Source organism: Halichoeres trimaculatus, unplaced genomic scaffold (genome assembly GCF_033239565.1).
Source record: "Halichoeres trimaculatus isolate MK-OKI-2021-1 unplaced genomic scaffold, fHalTri1.1 fHalTri1_scaffold_16, whole genome shotgun sequence".
In the NCBI taxonomy this organism is placed as follows: domain Eukaryota; kingdom Metazoa; phylum Chordata; class Actinopteri; order Labriformes; family Labridae; genus Halichoeres; species Halichoeres trimaculatus.
Genome location: NW_027437194.1, coordinates 25,444,051 through 25,460,596, shown reverse-complemented (window position 1 = coordinate 25,460,596; position 16,546 = coordinate 25,444,051). Strand labels below are relative to the sequence as shown.

The 16,546-nt window shown below is 44.4% G+C and overlaps 1 protein-coding gene across 2 annotated transcripts in view; it reads right to left on the bottom strand.

Moving 5' to 3' along the window:
• LOC141805621 (uncharacterized) overlaps positions 1–15,409 on the bottom strand; it is a 56,368-nt gene extending 40,959 nt beyond the window's left edge. For both annotated transcript variants that reach the window (XM_074690758.1, XM_074690759.1), the window contains exons 1-2: positions 14,829–15,409; positions 385–4,161 (exon numbers count right to left, since the gene is read on the bottom strand). In XM_074690758.1, coding sequence (XP_074546859.1) covers positions 385–3,368 — 2,984 coding nt within the window. In that variant the 5' untranslated portion in view covers positions 3,369–4,161; positions 14,829–15,409. The remainder of the gene's footprint in view (positions 1–384; positions 4,162–14,828) is intronic.
• Between the last annotated feature and the right edge of the window lie 1,137 nt (positions 15,410–16,546).

The window sequence follows — 16,546 nt, the reverse complement described above, 5'->3', positions numbered from 1 at the left end:
CCTTTTTTAACACACCTTCAGGTGAGGTGAGGTCTTCACCTTCTGCCATGTAGGAAACTAAATATCTCAATCGATCAATTGGTCGTTTAACCAAACACTCACAATAAAACGTGGCTCTGTCTCCTGCCCTTAGGCTGCTCGACCTTCCTAACTGTCTATGGGCTGGTCTATTAAATTCACCACTCAAGCCCTCTGGGCCATTAGGTGTTGATTATGTTAATCATAAGGTATGCTGTTAGTCAGTTGAATATGCATTGGACCTCTCCAGGTCTGACTGGGATTAAATCATAATTGATTAAATTAAACGTGTGGTTTGGCAGAAGTGTCGACCTCACCTCTTTATTCTTAAATTTTACACTTGGGAAGAAGAAAATCTTTCCTCACCCATCCCTCTCGGCTTCTTTCTTTTCAAGGTCTTGAATTACATCCAAGAGGACCTTGATGGTATTCTGGCTGGTCTCCAGGACCCCCTCTAGGCTGTGGAGCTGGTTCTGCAGGCTGCGGATATCATGTAGTGGTCCATTGGGGCCCAGGAGCTTTTCTGTCACCCTGGCTGGATCCAGTTTACACCTGGCCCCAGCCACCAACCCTCCCAGAATCTCCTGGACCTGTCTCAGTGTGTCAGCCTGGGTGGCAGTCAGCGGCCCAGCTGTAGGTCGCTCCCCAGACGCAGAGCAGCGCCTGGCCCCAGAGCAACCCTGCTGGTTTGGAGGGAGAGGGTGTTGGCTGTTGGGGGTGTTGGGCCGGGCATTGGCTCCTGAGCAGAGCATTTTGTGTAGCGCCCCAAGCTGAGCTTGGGCTGAGCTGAGACAGCTGGGCTTAAAACAGGCCTTGGCAGGAGAGGAGGAGGAGGAGGACTGCTTCTCTCCCTTCATCACAGCAACTGGCGGAGTTTGAGCTCTGTGCTTCAAAGAGCTGGCTCTCTCACACAGCTTGGGTGAGTCTGTACATTTTACATCATCCTTTTTCTCCTTCTCCCTGTCTTTCTCCTTCTTGCTGGCCTTACTGTCTGCCCTGAGCATGGGTGTACGGATTGCAGGACCTGGTGTATCGTTTCCCTTTTTGCGTGGAGTGTAAGGTGGAGGTGGTGGGGGAGGAGGTGGAAGTCGAATGCCCCTCTTGTCCTGAGCATTGAAGGTGGCCTGAGAGGGGGGAGTGTATGGTGGCGCAGCACGAAATGTGGAAGAATATAATGGAACAGCTTTAGTTGGTGTTGCACATTGTTGTGCTAGTGGAAGAGTGGACACGTATGTTTTCACAAGTGGAGGCGGAGAAGTGCAAGATCTTAGCTTGGGGACTGGGGAGGAGTAGGGGGTTATTCCTGTGTTGGCAGCAGAGGTATTTTGCAAAGCTTTACATGGGATATTGCAGTGAGATACAGTTTGTATCAGTGTGGCATAAGTAGGTGCAGAAGAATTTGGTTGTGGGGCATTAGGACCAACTGGATGTGTAGTGGAGTAATAAGATATGGAGGTGCAAGACATGGCAGTTTGAGTCACGAATGTACAAGGTGTTGGGTTTGTAGGTGGTGTAGGATTTGGTGCATCAATTGGTGGTTGATGCATCACATTTGGGGCAGTTGTGTGATTACTGGGCGGGGCAACAGGGGGAACATCAGGGGATGGGGTAATTTGGGACGGTAATGACTCTTTAGGAATCACTTCCTGGGTTAGGGATTGGGAAGGTGCGTTTGGAACAGGGGAGGGGCAGTGAGGGGTGGGATGTGATGTTGCAGTTGGGGGAGGAGTAGCACAGACCAAAGCTGTGCTCGGGGTCACTGGGGGCGAAACAACCGTATAATAGGGAATGGGATGTTGGATGGATGTCGATGCAGCAGTTGAGCAGGAAATGGGAAGTGCTACAGATGGAGGAGGGGTGGTGCAAGGTGGTTTAGTCGGAGAGGAGCAACTTGGCTTTGTACAATGTTCAGGACTCTGTGTGGGTACAGGGGAGGTACAGTAAGGCACAGTAGTTATCTGGGTGGCGGGAGGGTCTTCAGTCATGAAGGGGGGTACAGGACTCTCAGATTGAACTTGCATTGAGCTGGATGTTACCTTTGGAGGTGGGGAAGCACAGGGACTGCAAGTTTGTGTCTGGGTAGTGCAAGGTTGATGAATAGGGGAAAGGTGGTGTGGTGAGTCCGTTTGTATCTGAGTGGTGCACTGTTCAGCATCTGGAGGTAGGGTTGGGTGAGAGTTGGTGATTTGAGCTTGAGTTGTGCATTGTTTGTCACTCGGGACTAAAGACCGATGTTTACTCTCAGTTTGAATTTGAGCAGTGCAATACTTTGAACTGACAGGTGGGGAAGGGCCCTCTGTTTGGACTTGTGTGGTGCAGAGTTTGGTATTTGAGGGTTTCGGAGATGGACTGGGGCTTTCAGTTTGAGTGACGGTGGTGCAGTAATGTACTTCCTTGCCAGGATCACTAGTGGTCCTGTTCAGCCGCTTTCTCCTTCTGATCACTGAAGGAGTGCTGCTTCCCTGACGCTTGGGTCCATCGCGACAGGATACAGTGGAACAGTGGCATGGCTCAACATTGTGGGGGACTGACGGTGGACAGCTGTGCCTTGAGTTTTTTACCACACTAACCGCTGATTTCATGTCTGTCCTGCAAGATCTAGACCTTCGTTCTACAACTGGTCCATCTGCTTGAACAGGGGGACCATTAAGATCCTTGGACCCAGGCAAGGACACATGGTTGTGCGTAAGGTACTCATCTTGGGAGTCATGTTCATCGTCCCCATCTGCACCCACTGAGTCCCCGAGACTGTGGCTACGCCTGTGAGTGGAAGTGATGGACACGGGTTTTTTCAGGCATGGGGAAGTCTGGATGGCTGTGCTGATGCTTGTACTGGGTTTGCGTGTCATCGGCAATGTTAGGGAGTTACTCTGTGGTGGTGCCCAGCATTTGCGTGTAGGACCTGGAGTCAATGGATGAGGGGGGGCCCTGGCTAAGAAAGCTGCCACCACTTCTATAGTACTCGCCATGTCCCCACGCACAGCCCCCACCACAGAGGTTTGTCCAGGCAGGCTGTCAGTCCTTGGGCCATCCCTGTCAGCCCATGGTGTGGGGGCCCTGCTGCTGTGTTTACGAAGAGGATGTGGGCTGTCACAATCCGTGGCAACCCTTTGATGGCTATTGTTTTCTCCAGTTCCACTGTTACCGCTGCTGCTGCTGCCATCCTCCAGGTCTTTGAATCGGACCTGGTGGGTGCGGTTGCGTCGCCGCTTCAGGCGGCTCTCGATATCCGGGGAGTCTCGATTGAGCAACACAGAGCGCACAGTCATTGTCCCGGGCAGCTTGTCCGCCAGAGTGCTCTTGCCGTTGGTTTGGCCTGTGAGCACTTGGTTTGGCTCTTTGCTCACCATGTCTCTTGTTGCTCTTGCTCCCCAGACATCCACAGGCTCTGCAGGCAGTTTCTGTTGTGAAGGCTAACTTGTGTCAGTGCGTCAACAAAGAAATCAATATCCTTTCACTAAATATTCATTTTAACGCTGAGAAATCTGTACAATTGATTGAAAGAGTTCCAGTTTCATCACAGAACATTTACAGCTGTTTCTGTTGTGCAGCTGCTCAGGGTTTTTCAAATCTTGACACCAGGGACCTTCTTTGAAACTCAGATTGTCCTCAGAAAAAGTTGTTTCGCCAAATTCACAGTTCAAGGTTTTACTCATATGAAGCACAGAAAAGTAAATTACGTATATATCGTTGTGATAAATGCTAACCCAAAACCCTCACAGGTCTTTCTTTGCGGACAGGTTTTTACAAAAATAAATATGTGCAGCATCAAATATTCTCTTCAGATGAGCATGTGATAAATGTCCATAGTGTCCATGTCTTTTACGTCCTACTCCATTTTTCCTTTAAGCTTCCAAGGAAGTGAACTCTTCTTTAGGCTGGAGAAGCTTCCAACAAATACGCAGAGAGGAAGGACGCACGGCTTGTCCATCCTTCCTCTGTCCATCACACTGCCTTGTCTACTTGGCGGCTCTGTCCTCTACACCTGCATTGTCCCCTGGGCTCTCAGGGGATTTGATGGCCAAAGTCTGGGATGGTCTTGCGCTCTTACACATAATGCCCCTTTCTGTTTCGGTGTTCCTCCACGTTTTTCTTTCACTTCTCAATGACTCACTCTCTCACGGCTGAGGACAGCTCGGGCTCCTAAAGAGAGCAGGAAGACAGAGAGAGAGAGAGAAAAAAAGAGGAGTGAGAGACTGTAACGGATTCTATATTATTGCATTCTGATGAAACACGATGTGCGTGTTCTTGGGGATAATGAGGAAGATATAAGATAGGCAGCTACTTAAAAAATGCATGAGAGAGAGGTCAGCGAAAAATGGGGAAAGGAGACTTCAATTTCGAAATAATGAAATGATGGAGAAAAAAGCAGACATGAAGGAGAAACACTTGATATATCATCAACAATAGAATAAAATCCACTCATGACAAGTGAAAGAGATTGTAATTATGGCCTGATTCACACGGGCTGAAGGGGGTTCTTATGTGTACTTGATATTCTTTTCTTCTTTTCCTTCAAGACTTTAAATCTTTTGTACGTATGCTCACGGGCATTACTTGCATTGTTAGAAGTAGTTGTTGTTGCAGCAGAAGAGTGAGCGCTATTTAGTATTTCTCCTTCTCAGAGTATGACTGTTATCGTTTTCCTCATCCCGTGTGTCTTACAGATTTTTCTTCTCCTCCATGTTAAACAGTCTGCAGCCCTGTTATCAGTCCTTGATGATATGCCATGGTGACATCCTCTCTGATTCATCTGGTCACTGTGTGACAGTCTGTCTGCCTCGCTGTATTTAGTAGTATGTTCTCGTCAGTCTGATTCTGCAGCCTGTTTTTGACGATCTATGGCCTTGATACGTATATATATCACTTCCATTTCCTGTCTGGACCACTGGCAGTGAAGCGTGAGGCTGTCGTTCGCCGTGCACCATCTATGGATCTGTGTCTTGTTATCTGGCTGTGATTGCCTGTGACACTGACGGGCCTCTGCTAATTCTGTGCGGGAGTGTGACTGGCCGTAACTCTGTTCCCCTCTCTGCTGTGGGAGGGGTAATTAGTGACTCCTTCACAGCTCCCAGGTTATTTAGGGAGAGAGAAACCCGAGGGGCTGCCACTTTTATTTACATCCTCTGTTTTCCTCTTTCTCTCTTTCTTTCCACGCCGCTGAAGAGGAGGATCTTTGTCACAACCACACCCCCGCTGTCAAGAGCCTTTAAAAACATGGTTATTAGCTTAAATTATGATTAAAGTTACAGCACTGCCTCAAGGGGAAATATCAAGCGTGCACGCTTGGATATATATTAATGGATTTGGAAACAAACCATGGGATTCCTTTTCATATTACCTTCTCATCAGTTCAGTGTAAATAGATGAGCTGCTTATTTCACAGAGGAGACACAAACACTGTGGGTTAAAGTGGATTTGGGAGGACTGGATCCTGGGCTACAGAGGCTTAACAAGCATAAAAGTTTAATAGACATGTTACAATTACATTTTTTTCTTCCCAAATCTAAAACCTGAATCTGAGAACTGCTTGGTAGCGCTGGAAAAACACTATTTATGAACATTTAACTCTGGTGCATTGATGCTTCTCTGGAGTGGCTGACACAGTAACCACACATGTAGGGGCCCATGTTTTGGCTGTGGTTTGACAGAAGTGTAAACCAGGGGTGGCCAACCAGTCAGAGACCAAGAAATTAAAGAAAAATTACTGTGATACTATGGAGAGCCACGTCACACACGGGGTCTTACAAACACACTTCCTCTCACACATAAACAAAATGACATGAAATAAAAATCAATATATTTCCAATTTCAAAGCGAGGTTTATTGTGTTTGTAAGTGTGTTTAAATTCGTCCTAGAGAAGAGAAACTGAAGCTTAAGTATCAATGTGTACACCCAAATATGGATCGACACTGATCCCAACGTTGGCATCACTATATCAATATTTAAGATTGATCAGCACACCACTACTCTTAAGTATGTATATATATTTTTATGAATGCATCGAAGAGCCGCACACCAAAAGGCAAAGAGCCACATGCGACTCCCGAGCCACAGGTTGGCCACCCCTGGTGTAAACCAAACCGTAAATATTAGCAAACATTTTAATCTGTGCTCGCTAGCACTTTGGTAGTCTGCTATCATTAAGAAAGAATTAACAAGTTTTATATGTTTTCGGCATTTTGAAGACCATACTATTCATCATACTATTCTAGTAAATTCAATACCCAGTTTTTAATTTTATTTTTTTTATTTTTTCAGTGTTTTGTGCCCCTTTTTGAGAGAAGACAGGACAGTGGATAGGGTAGGAAACAGGGCGAGACCATAGAGTGACCTGGGAAATCACAGGTTGGATACAAACCCAGGTTAACACAAGGCCATACCAGCGCCCCAACAACCCATTTTTGACACCATCTGAGGCTGTCACAACACCAGTTTAGGGGATGAACCCCGTTTGGACAACTTGGTCAAATTTGTGAGCATCAGTCATGTGTTGTGTCCAAGCTGTTGTGCAGCCTACCACCACTAGCTGAGGTTCTCGCTCTGGTTAATGGCTACAGCCATGATCCTAAATTGATCTACTACCCTGATGTAAACAAGCAGAAACAACACATTACATACTGAGTGTGGCCTGTTTGTCAGCATGTTGATCCAGTAAAGAAATAAAGTTGTCTGGTGAAACTAGTGGTTCCCAAAGTGTGGGGCGGTACCCTGGGGGGATCTTCAAAAGCTGATTTGGGGGAGGAGGGGATGTGAAATGCCTTCCAAAATCAAATACTATTTATAAATACATATTTTATCCATTATTGTCAATTTCAAACAAAAACAGAGACTAAATTTGGTATAAAAGCAAACAAACAGATGATGCTTCATCTGTTCTCCACATTTTTTTGGTGAAGAACCCGAAGTGACTAAACCAGGATAAAGATGGTATTAGCGAAGGAAGATTAATTTAGGAAACACAGCTATATCTGCACATAGATAGTCTTAATTTTTACTCATGGAAAAAATTAAGTATCTTTGGCCTTTTTTTTTTTTTTTTTGTCTGTTTCTGGATTGGACGATTGGCGTATCCTTATACCAGGGGGACTGGAAGGATGAGGAACCAGCAAAGACATGAAGGTGATAACCTGCCAGGTAAGGCTAATGTTAGCTGCACATGATCATGTGTTTATCCATGTGAAAAACATTTTGCTAACCTCTGACAATTTTCAGAGAGTAATCTCACCTACAAAAGAATTAGATTTAAAAAATAAGATAAAAAATGTTTAGATAACAAAAGACTTAGCCGCTCTAGAACATTCTCCAAAAACCATTATCAGTACCTATGAGACTATTTCGGTCTGAATTTTAAGGGAATAAATATGAATATTGAATTTGCGCTGGGAATTTTTACCCTTCTCTTGTAAAAGAAGCACTCTCTATTCGACATTCACGCTGACAGATTGTCAGTGGTTTCTGGCAGGACCGTTACCCGTACTCGTCCTGTCGTCGTGTCATCCTCACCGTACCATCTTTCTACCTTCTCTCCTCCCTTTTTTTTCTTCTGTCACTGCATCTTTCTCCCTCTTTCCACCGCCTCAATCTCTCCCGCTGCCGCTCTCCATCCCACATCACCTCAGTTCCTCTCTCTGGATCCGCGAACTATCCTGGGATCAATATTTATGCTGACACTTTAATGAATCCAGACCCTCTTAATGCTGCATGGGCTCACTCCCGTGGCTGAGGCCAGCTCTTTTCCACATGTGACATTTTCATGTTGAGCTTTATTGGCAGACAAGTGATAAATCACCGAGCAGGAGGAGGAAGGTGTGCGACGGCATAATGCCAGCAAGGGTCATAACTCTTTGAGGGTTATTATTTAAGATTTACTACAGCCCGCTCGCTAGCTGCCTACCTCAACGAGAAGGTTTTGTGGTGAAAATAGGCTCCCATCCTCTTTCCTGTGTGTGTGTGTGGCGACGGTAACGCTAAGGTCACATCTGATCTCTGTGTGCTGAGCGGTGCTGACTAGCAGAAACATATCTGATGCAAATTTCAAAACAAAACAGGCCCAGAGTCTGTTTGCACAGATCTAATAATACTCCGAGTCTTTCAGGGATGCTGAGGATTGCATCCATGCCAATAACACACCTTTGGGTCTCGCGGTGCTGAGGAGGTGGAAGGTGCTGCGGATTGAATTGTTATGTAAAGGCATGTCAGATCGGATTGTCTCGGCACGCTTGAATTTGTCAGACAGGACTGAGATGAAGAGGAGGCAGAGAGAGAAAGAGAAAGAGGGAGAGTAAGGAGAGGAGGTAGACATGCACGGTTATATTTAGAGATGCTATGAGACACATAACAAACCGAGAGGAGTACGAATAAGTAGGAGGGAGGGGAGGCGAAGGGGGAGACAGGCAGGAGGAGATGGGTGGAGGGGGGGCAGGGAGCAAAAAGCAAGAGGGAACAACCCCTGGCAGCAGAGGAAATGTCATGGTTAGGGTTCAGTGAAGTGGTAAATCAGGAGCATCAGCGTGTCAGGGCATTTAAAGAGGAACTGGAGAGGAACTGAGAAAAGATATATGATCACTTATTGGCCCTGTGAGCAAAAAAATATTTGAGTTGCAGCTTCACCTGTGCTCTGTCGAAGGGTTTCACAACACGGTCACCTGACAGACTGAAAGCAACGTGCGGGAGAATTTGTTGTTTTTGCACGCAGAGATCTCAAAATTAGGAGCAACTCCTCTAAAGATGCCTGTAGAGGAATTTTTGTTAGGTAAGCATCGCATGCAGCGAAGCATGTCTCAAACACGGGGGGATGTTTCGGTTTATTTAATGCAATAAAACCGACAGGCACGTTGAAAAAAAAAACAGATGTAGACCATAAAGATCCTTGTGGGCTTTAAAATATGTGGGTAAACAAAACAACTTGCATAAATCAGCAATGACACAACCTAGCTTTGGTAAATGAAGTGGACTCAGTGAAGAGATGAGCGAGGTAAAGCTAGTTCAGATATCTCCTTCACTGCGCTGAAGGGTAACAACACTTCGCTGCTTCCACTCAGAGGAGCAAAAAAAAAGTGCAACCGCCTGATAAAATCTTGAACCCGATCATGCTTAACAAGAAATTAAATTACACAAACAAACATGAATTAAATCATGCTTCTTAATTCATTATACATCGCTGGTTATGCAGTGAACGCAGGCATTGTTATTCCTGTCAGACTCTCCTAACAGCAGCGAGATGTAAACGCTGGTTTGTTTGTTTATGACTGTGTACCAGCATCCAATTTGGCCGGTTACAGTCAGCCGTCACAGCGAGCCATATTTTCAGTGGCCGCTGTAGCTGCAGTGCAAGTATTAAAGAATCTGAGTCTAAAGGGACAGGAGCTTCTTCATCAGAATAAAGTTACGCTCCAAAGAGGTGACCACCACAAAAAAAGCACACATAACTCATCACAGCTCCACTTCTATGAGTTTGATTGGGGACAGTGGTTTCCAAAGTTAGGCTGGGACGTCAGAGATGGTTGTAAAACGCCTTTAAAATCCCCAAATCATTTACAATTAAATATTTCATCCATTATTGTAAAAATAAAAACAAAAACAGAGGTAAAATTTGATATAAAAGCATGTAAACAGAAACTGTTTGATCTGTTTTCACATTTCTTGAAGATCCCTGAGATGACTAAACCAGGATAATGATGGTATCAGTGGAGGCAGATTCATTTAGGACACACACAGATATGTGCACACAGGTTGACTCATTTTTCTAAATGAAGTAGCTTAAGCATTTTTTCTTTGTTTTGGTCTGTTTTTGGATGCCCGGTGAGTGTATTCCCAAGGCAGGAGGTCTCAGGTCACTGTTGTCACTGTCAGCTGATTCATTGGGCAACATTAGCTGTTAGCGTCTCCCTTGTATGTGCAGCTATTGAATGTTCAGTAGTCCGAGGAAGTCTATCACCGTTTAAACTTTTCTGCCACTGACACAAGAAAGAAAGAAAGAAAGAAAGAAAGAAAGAAAGAAAGAAAGAAAGAAAGAAAGTGGCCCAGTTATTTCTTTTGGGAGAGGGTTGAGACCAAAACAAAGCTAACATTATGCAGAATTGCTGACTAAACTTCGAACAAATGACTGCAACAACATGATGTGTAAGTACTGGTGTATTTCCTTTAGAAATTAAACACTTTAACAAAGAAGTTAGGGTTAGGGTTAGGAGTAATCTGATCTTCATCAAGCTCAGAGGATTGTGACTGACCCATCACACATCCTGCACTTGGAGTATGAGCTTTTGCCCTTTGGCAGACAATACAGAGTCCCCCACTGTAAACAAAACAGAATTAAAAACTCATTTGTTCCTATTTCAATTAAGCTTTTAAATAGTTCTTTTTAAGGCTGCAGGGATTGCGCAGTGTGTTTTCTTTCTTTTAAGTGCAATATGTGTACAATGTGATATTTCTGTAATGTGAAATATGTGTCTGTATGTGTAATACTAGTGATGTGCATTTTTGTGATGTTTGTTTTATCAGATTCTGGAGACTTGTAAGCAGCAGGCGAGTCCAAAACAAATTTCCCTAGTGAGAAAATAAAGTATATCATATCGTATTGTAACTTCTTGTAACGTATCCTATCGTATCCTATTGAATCATATCACACCATATCTTATCACATTGTATCATACTGTATCGTACCGTACCGTACCGTATTGCATTATATGGTATGGTATGGTATGGTATGGTATGGTATGGTATAGTGTGGTATGGTATGGTAACGGATAATTTTGGATCATATTGTATTGTATGGTATGGTATGGTATGGTATGGTATTGACAATAATGTATCGTATTGTATCGTATCGTATCGTATCGTATCGTATCGTATCGTATCGTATCGTATCGAATCGTATTGTATCGTATCAAATCATATTGCATCATATTGTATCATATCAAATTGTACCGTATCATATCGAATCGTATTGCATGGTATGGTATCGAATCATATTGTATTGTATCGTATTGAATCATATCGTGTTGCCACAGCTGTCGCTGCAAAAATGTTGCTAGTTAAAAAGTGCATTGGTCGATTTTGTATGATACTGTTTGGCTAAGATGTTGTGGCATAATCTGATGCAACACTTCATCGTTTCTCTCTGAGAGACTTAAAAACATCAACAACCGAATGTTGTTTACGACCAGATCTCAAATCTGGACGACTTTAAAAACACCAACATTTAGAACTAGATAAGAAAAACTACTTTCAGTGTTGCTGCTCCCATAATTTCAAATATTTTTCGAGTGATGGCTCAACTCCTCTCTCTGATTTCATGTTTTAATCCTCCAAAGATGAGTATCACATTTGATAAATTGAGCAGTTTGGCAACCTTTTTAGTCAGGTTTGAGTAAATATGCATTCATTCAATGCAGAAAATACTTTTTTTGTTTTTTCTTGAGGCAAGTAATTGAAAATAATGATTGATTTGCCTGAGTGAAAGTGTGGATGATTTCATGAAAGCAGGCCTTTTGAAAAAGGCCAAAATAAAACTTCAGCTGCCCCTAGTGGTGTAATAATCCTTAAGGGGTTAGAATACTTTTTTTTTTTTTTTCAAGAAAACTGTTCATCTTGTTGATGAGATTGAGGTCTTTAAAACTCATATATCAAGTATGTTAGTTTGGCGTTACAGGGTCAAAGAGACTGTGTGTGTGAGCTACTTAAAGGAAGTATCTGCTGTGCTTTACACTGAGAAATACATTGTCAAGCAGGAACAAAATGAGCATGGATTGTGTGGTTACTGTATCTGTAATTGTTTCTATGTATTTTTCTTCTGTTTCATTGTATTTCTTCAGGGCCCCCATGGAAAAAGGACCTTGGTCTCAGTGGGTCTCCCCTGCTTAAATAAAGAATGAATGAAAATGAGTTTAAAAAACCAACTAAGGCTGTCATAAAGAGGTGTTCTTAGGTGAAAAATATGTATTTTTGTATGTCTTTTTGTGTTGGATGATTAAACGTCCATGTTTTGAACATTTTTCAAAGGAAAATCAAAAGATTCATCTCACATTTTCACATCAGAGCAGTTTTGAAGTTGCCTATCATGTTTCATAGCTAAAAGTTGGCGTTACCACAAAACGATAAGTAAGCAGCTGACAATTCCTCTGCTTTTCACCAGCGGCCACTGAACTCTGTTCAAACACGCTGTCGTCTGGTTTTAATCATCGTCATCCAAGCATCGTTTCAACCTTTGTGCTGCAGACGAAGAATCAGATCATGTGCAGTTTTCTTTTCTCTTCTACTGAGGCAAACTTCGCTGTGTGATGTTTCTGAACCTTCTTGTGAACATCCCACGGCTCATGATGCACTCTGATCATGTGTTTCTAGGAAAATGAAATGCAGTGCACGGGATTGGAACTGCAGCTGGAGGATTACTTGTTGTCTCAATATCCATTTAGAAAAGAAATTAAATAAATAAATGTATTAAATTTGTATTTTCTGACACGCTGATGTAGTAACCATGTTTTAGCCAGCAGGAAAACGGTTGACATTTGGTGTCAGATGTCCAGATTTGAGTTTACCGTTTATTCAACCAAAGTTATATTATTCAAATACTGGTATGTGCTCATTTGGTGGTTTTTCATTAAAAAACAAAAACAAAACAAGCAAAAAAAAAAAAAAAAAACAGAAAAGTGAGCTGTAATACTAAAAAAACATGGTCCAAAGATCATTAAGCATCCTTAGAATCATCACGTTTTATGTTGGGATGTGGAAACTGACGCTCAGTATCTCGAGGCTCATCTTTAGCAGCAAATCTCTCTAAAGCATATCTTTCCTTTATCCCTTCCTCAGTCCATCGTGCACACATTTCAGGCTGGAGCATCCCTTGCACTGTCACACAAACATACACAAATGTGAGCTTGCAGTATCGCTGGGCAGCTCATTCCTAAAAAGGACAGAGCAGCCACCCTGCTTGTGCCAGTTTCCTTGAAGCATGGCCGGATTATTTCGAACTTTCAGAGTGTGAGTGCCAGAAATGATTTGTTCCATCTGTCCTCTTTTGACCAGAATCCTCTGCCTAATATGAAATCCCTATATTTAGGCCAATGGATTGTGATAAGCATACTCTGCCAACTGTGAGCAAATTTGAGGATGTTTGAAAGAGAGCCAGAGTAAACATTGCTTTTCTTTCCTGCACGCCTTCTGCAGACTAATTGTCTTGTTTCTCTGGCTGGTTGCTTCTTTTATGCTCCATCTTTTGTGTCTCTTTTCCTCCACTCTGCCGCTGGATTCAGAGAGGTTAAACTCCAAAAAGGTTTCTGTGAGGAAAATTAGCAGCAGAATGAAACAGGTGGCTCTGTTGGCATGTTGATGTGAACGCTACCTGTGGGTGCGTATAGAGCAGTCAGCTCCCCGGGGGTGACTCTCTGCTGGGCGGACGTGCTGCGATTCCTCTGTCCAAACTAATGTTCAGAGCGTGCATCATAGCGTGTTACCTCTAAAACCAGGACACTGTCAGTCCAGGAAAACACAAAGCCAGCAGACAGAGATTTAAAGAGTGGGCAGAAAGTGAAAGAGAGAAAGTTTTACTTTCAGATTACATTAAGTTCTGTTGGCTGAAATTAAATGGAGGAGACAGAGGGAGATTTATAAGCAATGAGAGAAAAAGGGATTAAATAGTCGGCGGGAGAGGAAGCAGGGAGGTGGAGATAGCTGACCCTTTAAAAGACACGTTGATGAGATAAGATAAAAGGGAAATATACTGTAGCGGGGAGCAGAGGGAGTGAGAGAAGGAGGGAAAGAGGGTCGGGCAACAACGGGCAGGATTAACAGCGCAGCATTTCTCCACACTGCAAAGATGTGTGTGCAAAATGTGCATCTGTGGCTGTGTGCATACGTGTGTTTGATCAAGTGCATGCATGCATGAAAGTGCATGTGCAATTACATTTGCAGCACATGTCAATGACACTATTACTATGAGATCAGTCACCTTACATGAGTAAAGGAGGATCTGAATAAAGTATTACTCCTTAAAGTGATGTTATGATGTGTGAGAGTGTGTTTGGTTTCTTTAAAGATGCATTAAAACTTCAACACGAGACGTGAACATTAAAATCCCCATGAGGCCGGAGCAGCAGGCGCTGGATCTTGCGGAGATATGGATCCATACAAATGGAATTCCCTCACTGAGTGCCTCCTCCTCCTCCACCACCACCTCCTCCTCCTCCTCAAACTTTCTGCGCACACTCCCCCCACCACCACACACACACATATAAACACACACTCCTGCTCATGACAAATATGCAATGAAAGCATGCTCCTGGAATCTGCAAAGCTGCATCACCGACACACCGATGTAAGCTCCTCACTCTTTAAAGCTCCTCATAAAGCTGCACAATCTCGGAAAATAACTCCCACACCTGCGGTAAAGCAAATCCCAGCATCCAAACACACACACACATACATATGCGCGCGCGCACGCACACACGACCCCATTTTGGAAGGTTTTGCACGCACACACACACAAAAACACACCCCCATTGTAAGAATCAATGGTGCACACGCACACACACACATCTGCTGAGCACATAAACAAAATGCATGCACGTGTGCGCACACATGCAAGGACGCACAGACGCGCACACTCCTCCTTCTTATTTCACATTTGGGATTTTTCAGAGAGAAACAGTGAGTGGAGAAACAAAAAGACACTTCACTGCTGCTCTGAAATCTGTCCCCGCTCGGCGCTTTCTCTCTGGGTTAGGGTGAAGCTATGGTGATGCTGAGAGGAGCCTGATGGGGAGATTGCTGTACTATCTTCCATCAGGACACAGAACTGAGTCACACGTACCACATCTCCCTCTTCCTGTTCCCCCTCCGTGTTGTCTCTTCTTCCCACAAGCGCTCGCTGCTCTTCTCCGCTCTTATTCCTTCACGTCTCTTCAGCCCATTCTTCCATCCCTCTGCTGTTCATGTTTGCTATTTTTTTTTAATTCCCACCTCTCTTGTCAGTGCAGCTCGATACTGTTTCCTTTCCTCTTTTTAGAGTCCATCTGCTCCTCTCCTCCTCCTCTCCTCTTCCTCCCTGCTCTCTGATTGTGTCTTTTTCCAGCTCGCCCTCCTCTTCTCCCGTGGATTCATGCCTTTCACGTGGGAACCTTTTTATCCATCCCTCAGCTGCTCGGAGCTCCGCTGCGCTGCGCTGTGCTGTGCTGTGCTGAGCTGAGCCTACCTAGCTGTCTGAGTGTTTGAGTGGAAGTGAACGGACAGGAGGGGGAGCAAGACGACAAGAGTGAGCAAACAGGCAGTTATCCTTTCAGATGCTCCTCGTCTCGTTCCTCTTTCCTCTCTCCCCGCTTCTCGCTGCGTCTCTCCATCGTGACCCCCTCTCTGTGTCGCCATGCAAGCCCCCTGTATCCTTGTAAGCAAAGGAGGGAGGGAGGGAGGGAGGGGAGTAGGAGGCTGAGGGAGGAGGAGGAGCCAGAGAGTCGGTCTAATTAAAAAGCAGAGTATGTACAGCTGCAGAGGGCAAAGAGGGAGACGGAGAGAGGAGGAGAGAGGAGGAGAGCAAAGTGATCCAGGGGGCGGAACCAGGGGGAGAAGTCAGTGGGGGGTGGAAATGAGGGGCATGAGGTGGGCTGGGGGTGGTTTGGTAGTAGTGAGAGGTGGGGAAGAGAAGGGAAAGAGCTGACAGGACACCACGGTCAGCTGGAGAGGAATGCAGAAAGGTCATGCATACAGAGCGGTAGGGAGGGAGGAAGGAGGAAGGAGGGAGAAGGAGATAGGAACAGACAGGTAGAATTATTCTACAGATATCTCCCATATGAGCCGGGGCAGAGCCGGGGAACCGTGACCAGCAGGATAATAGAGACACATGGACAATGGGCCTCAGATCCACAGTCAGCGAAGGTTAAACCACTTCAGACCTGTCAGGCTCTTTGAATTAACATGCCCAAAGTGTTTGCTGTTGTGCATGCAGATTAAAGGAACAACACCAGTTTACATCAGATGAATCGCACGTTTCTCCTCTCAGGTTTACTCCGTCCGAAACGATCACCTAAAGCAAATTGATTTAGTTTTCCCTCTCATTGCGATACGCTGACCTCATCATGGTGTTTCCACCTGAGGCTGCTTAGCACAAACCACTCTTTATGGACGAGATACAGAGATAAAGACTACACCTAAATGCCTCAAGGGATGACACATCCCATCTGATTTTATCAGCTCTGATCACTTATCTTGTTCCAGCTCGGCTCTCTCTATCAGGCTTACATTAACATCCAGTGAATCCTATTTTTACATCTCTCAGATGTTCTGCTTTTACACATTCAGAGCTCATTTCTGGGAACCCTCGTACGAAGCATCTATAATACAATTTCATGGAAAGAGGACAATTACTTCATAGAATCTACAGTAATAGAGAATGAATGAACATGCCATCTGCTGCAGTGCTGAGCTGTAATAAGATAGAATAAGATATGCAAATGAAATACATGGGCTGCTCATATGAATACAGACCGGTCCTTTGGATATTAGAGGAACCATGAAAATGTTCATATTTGAAGATCC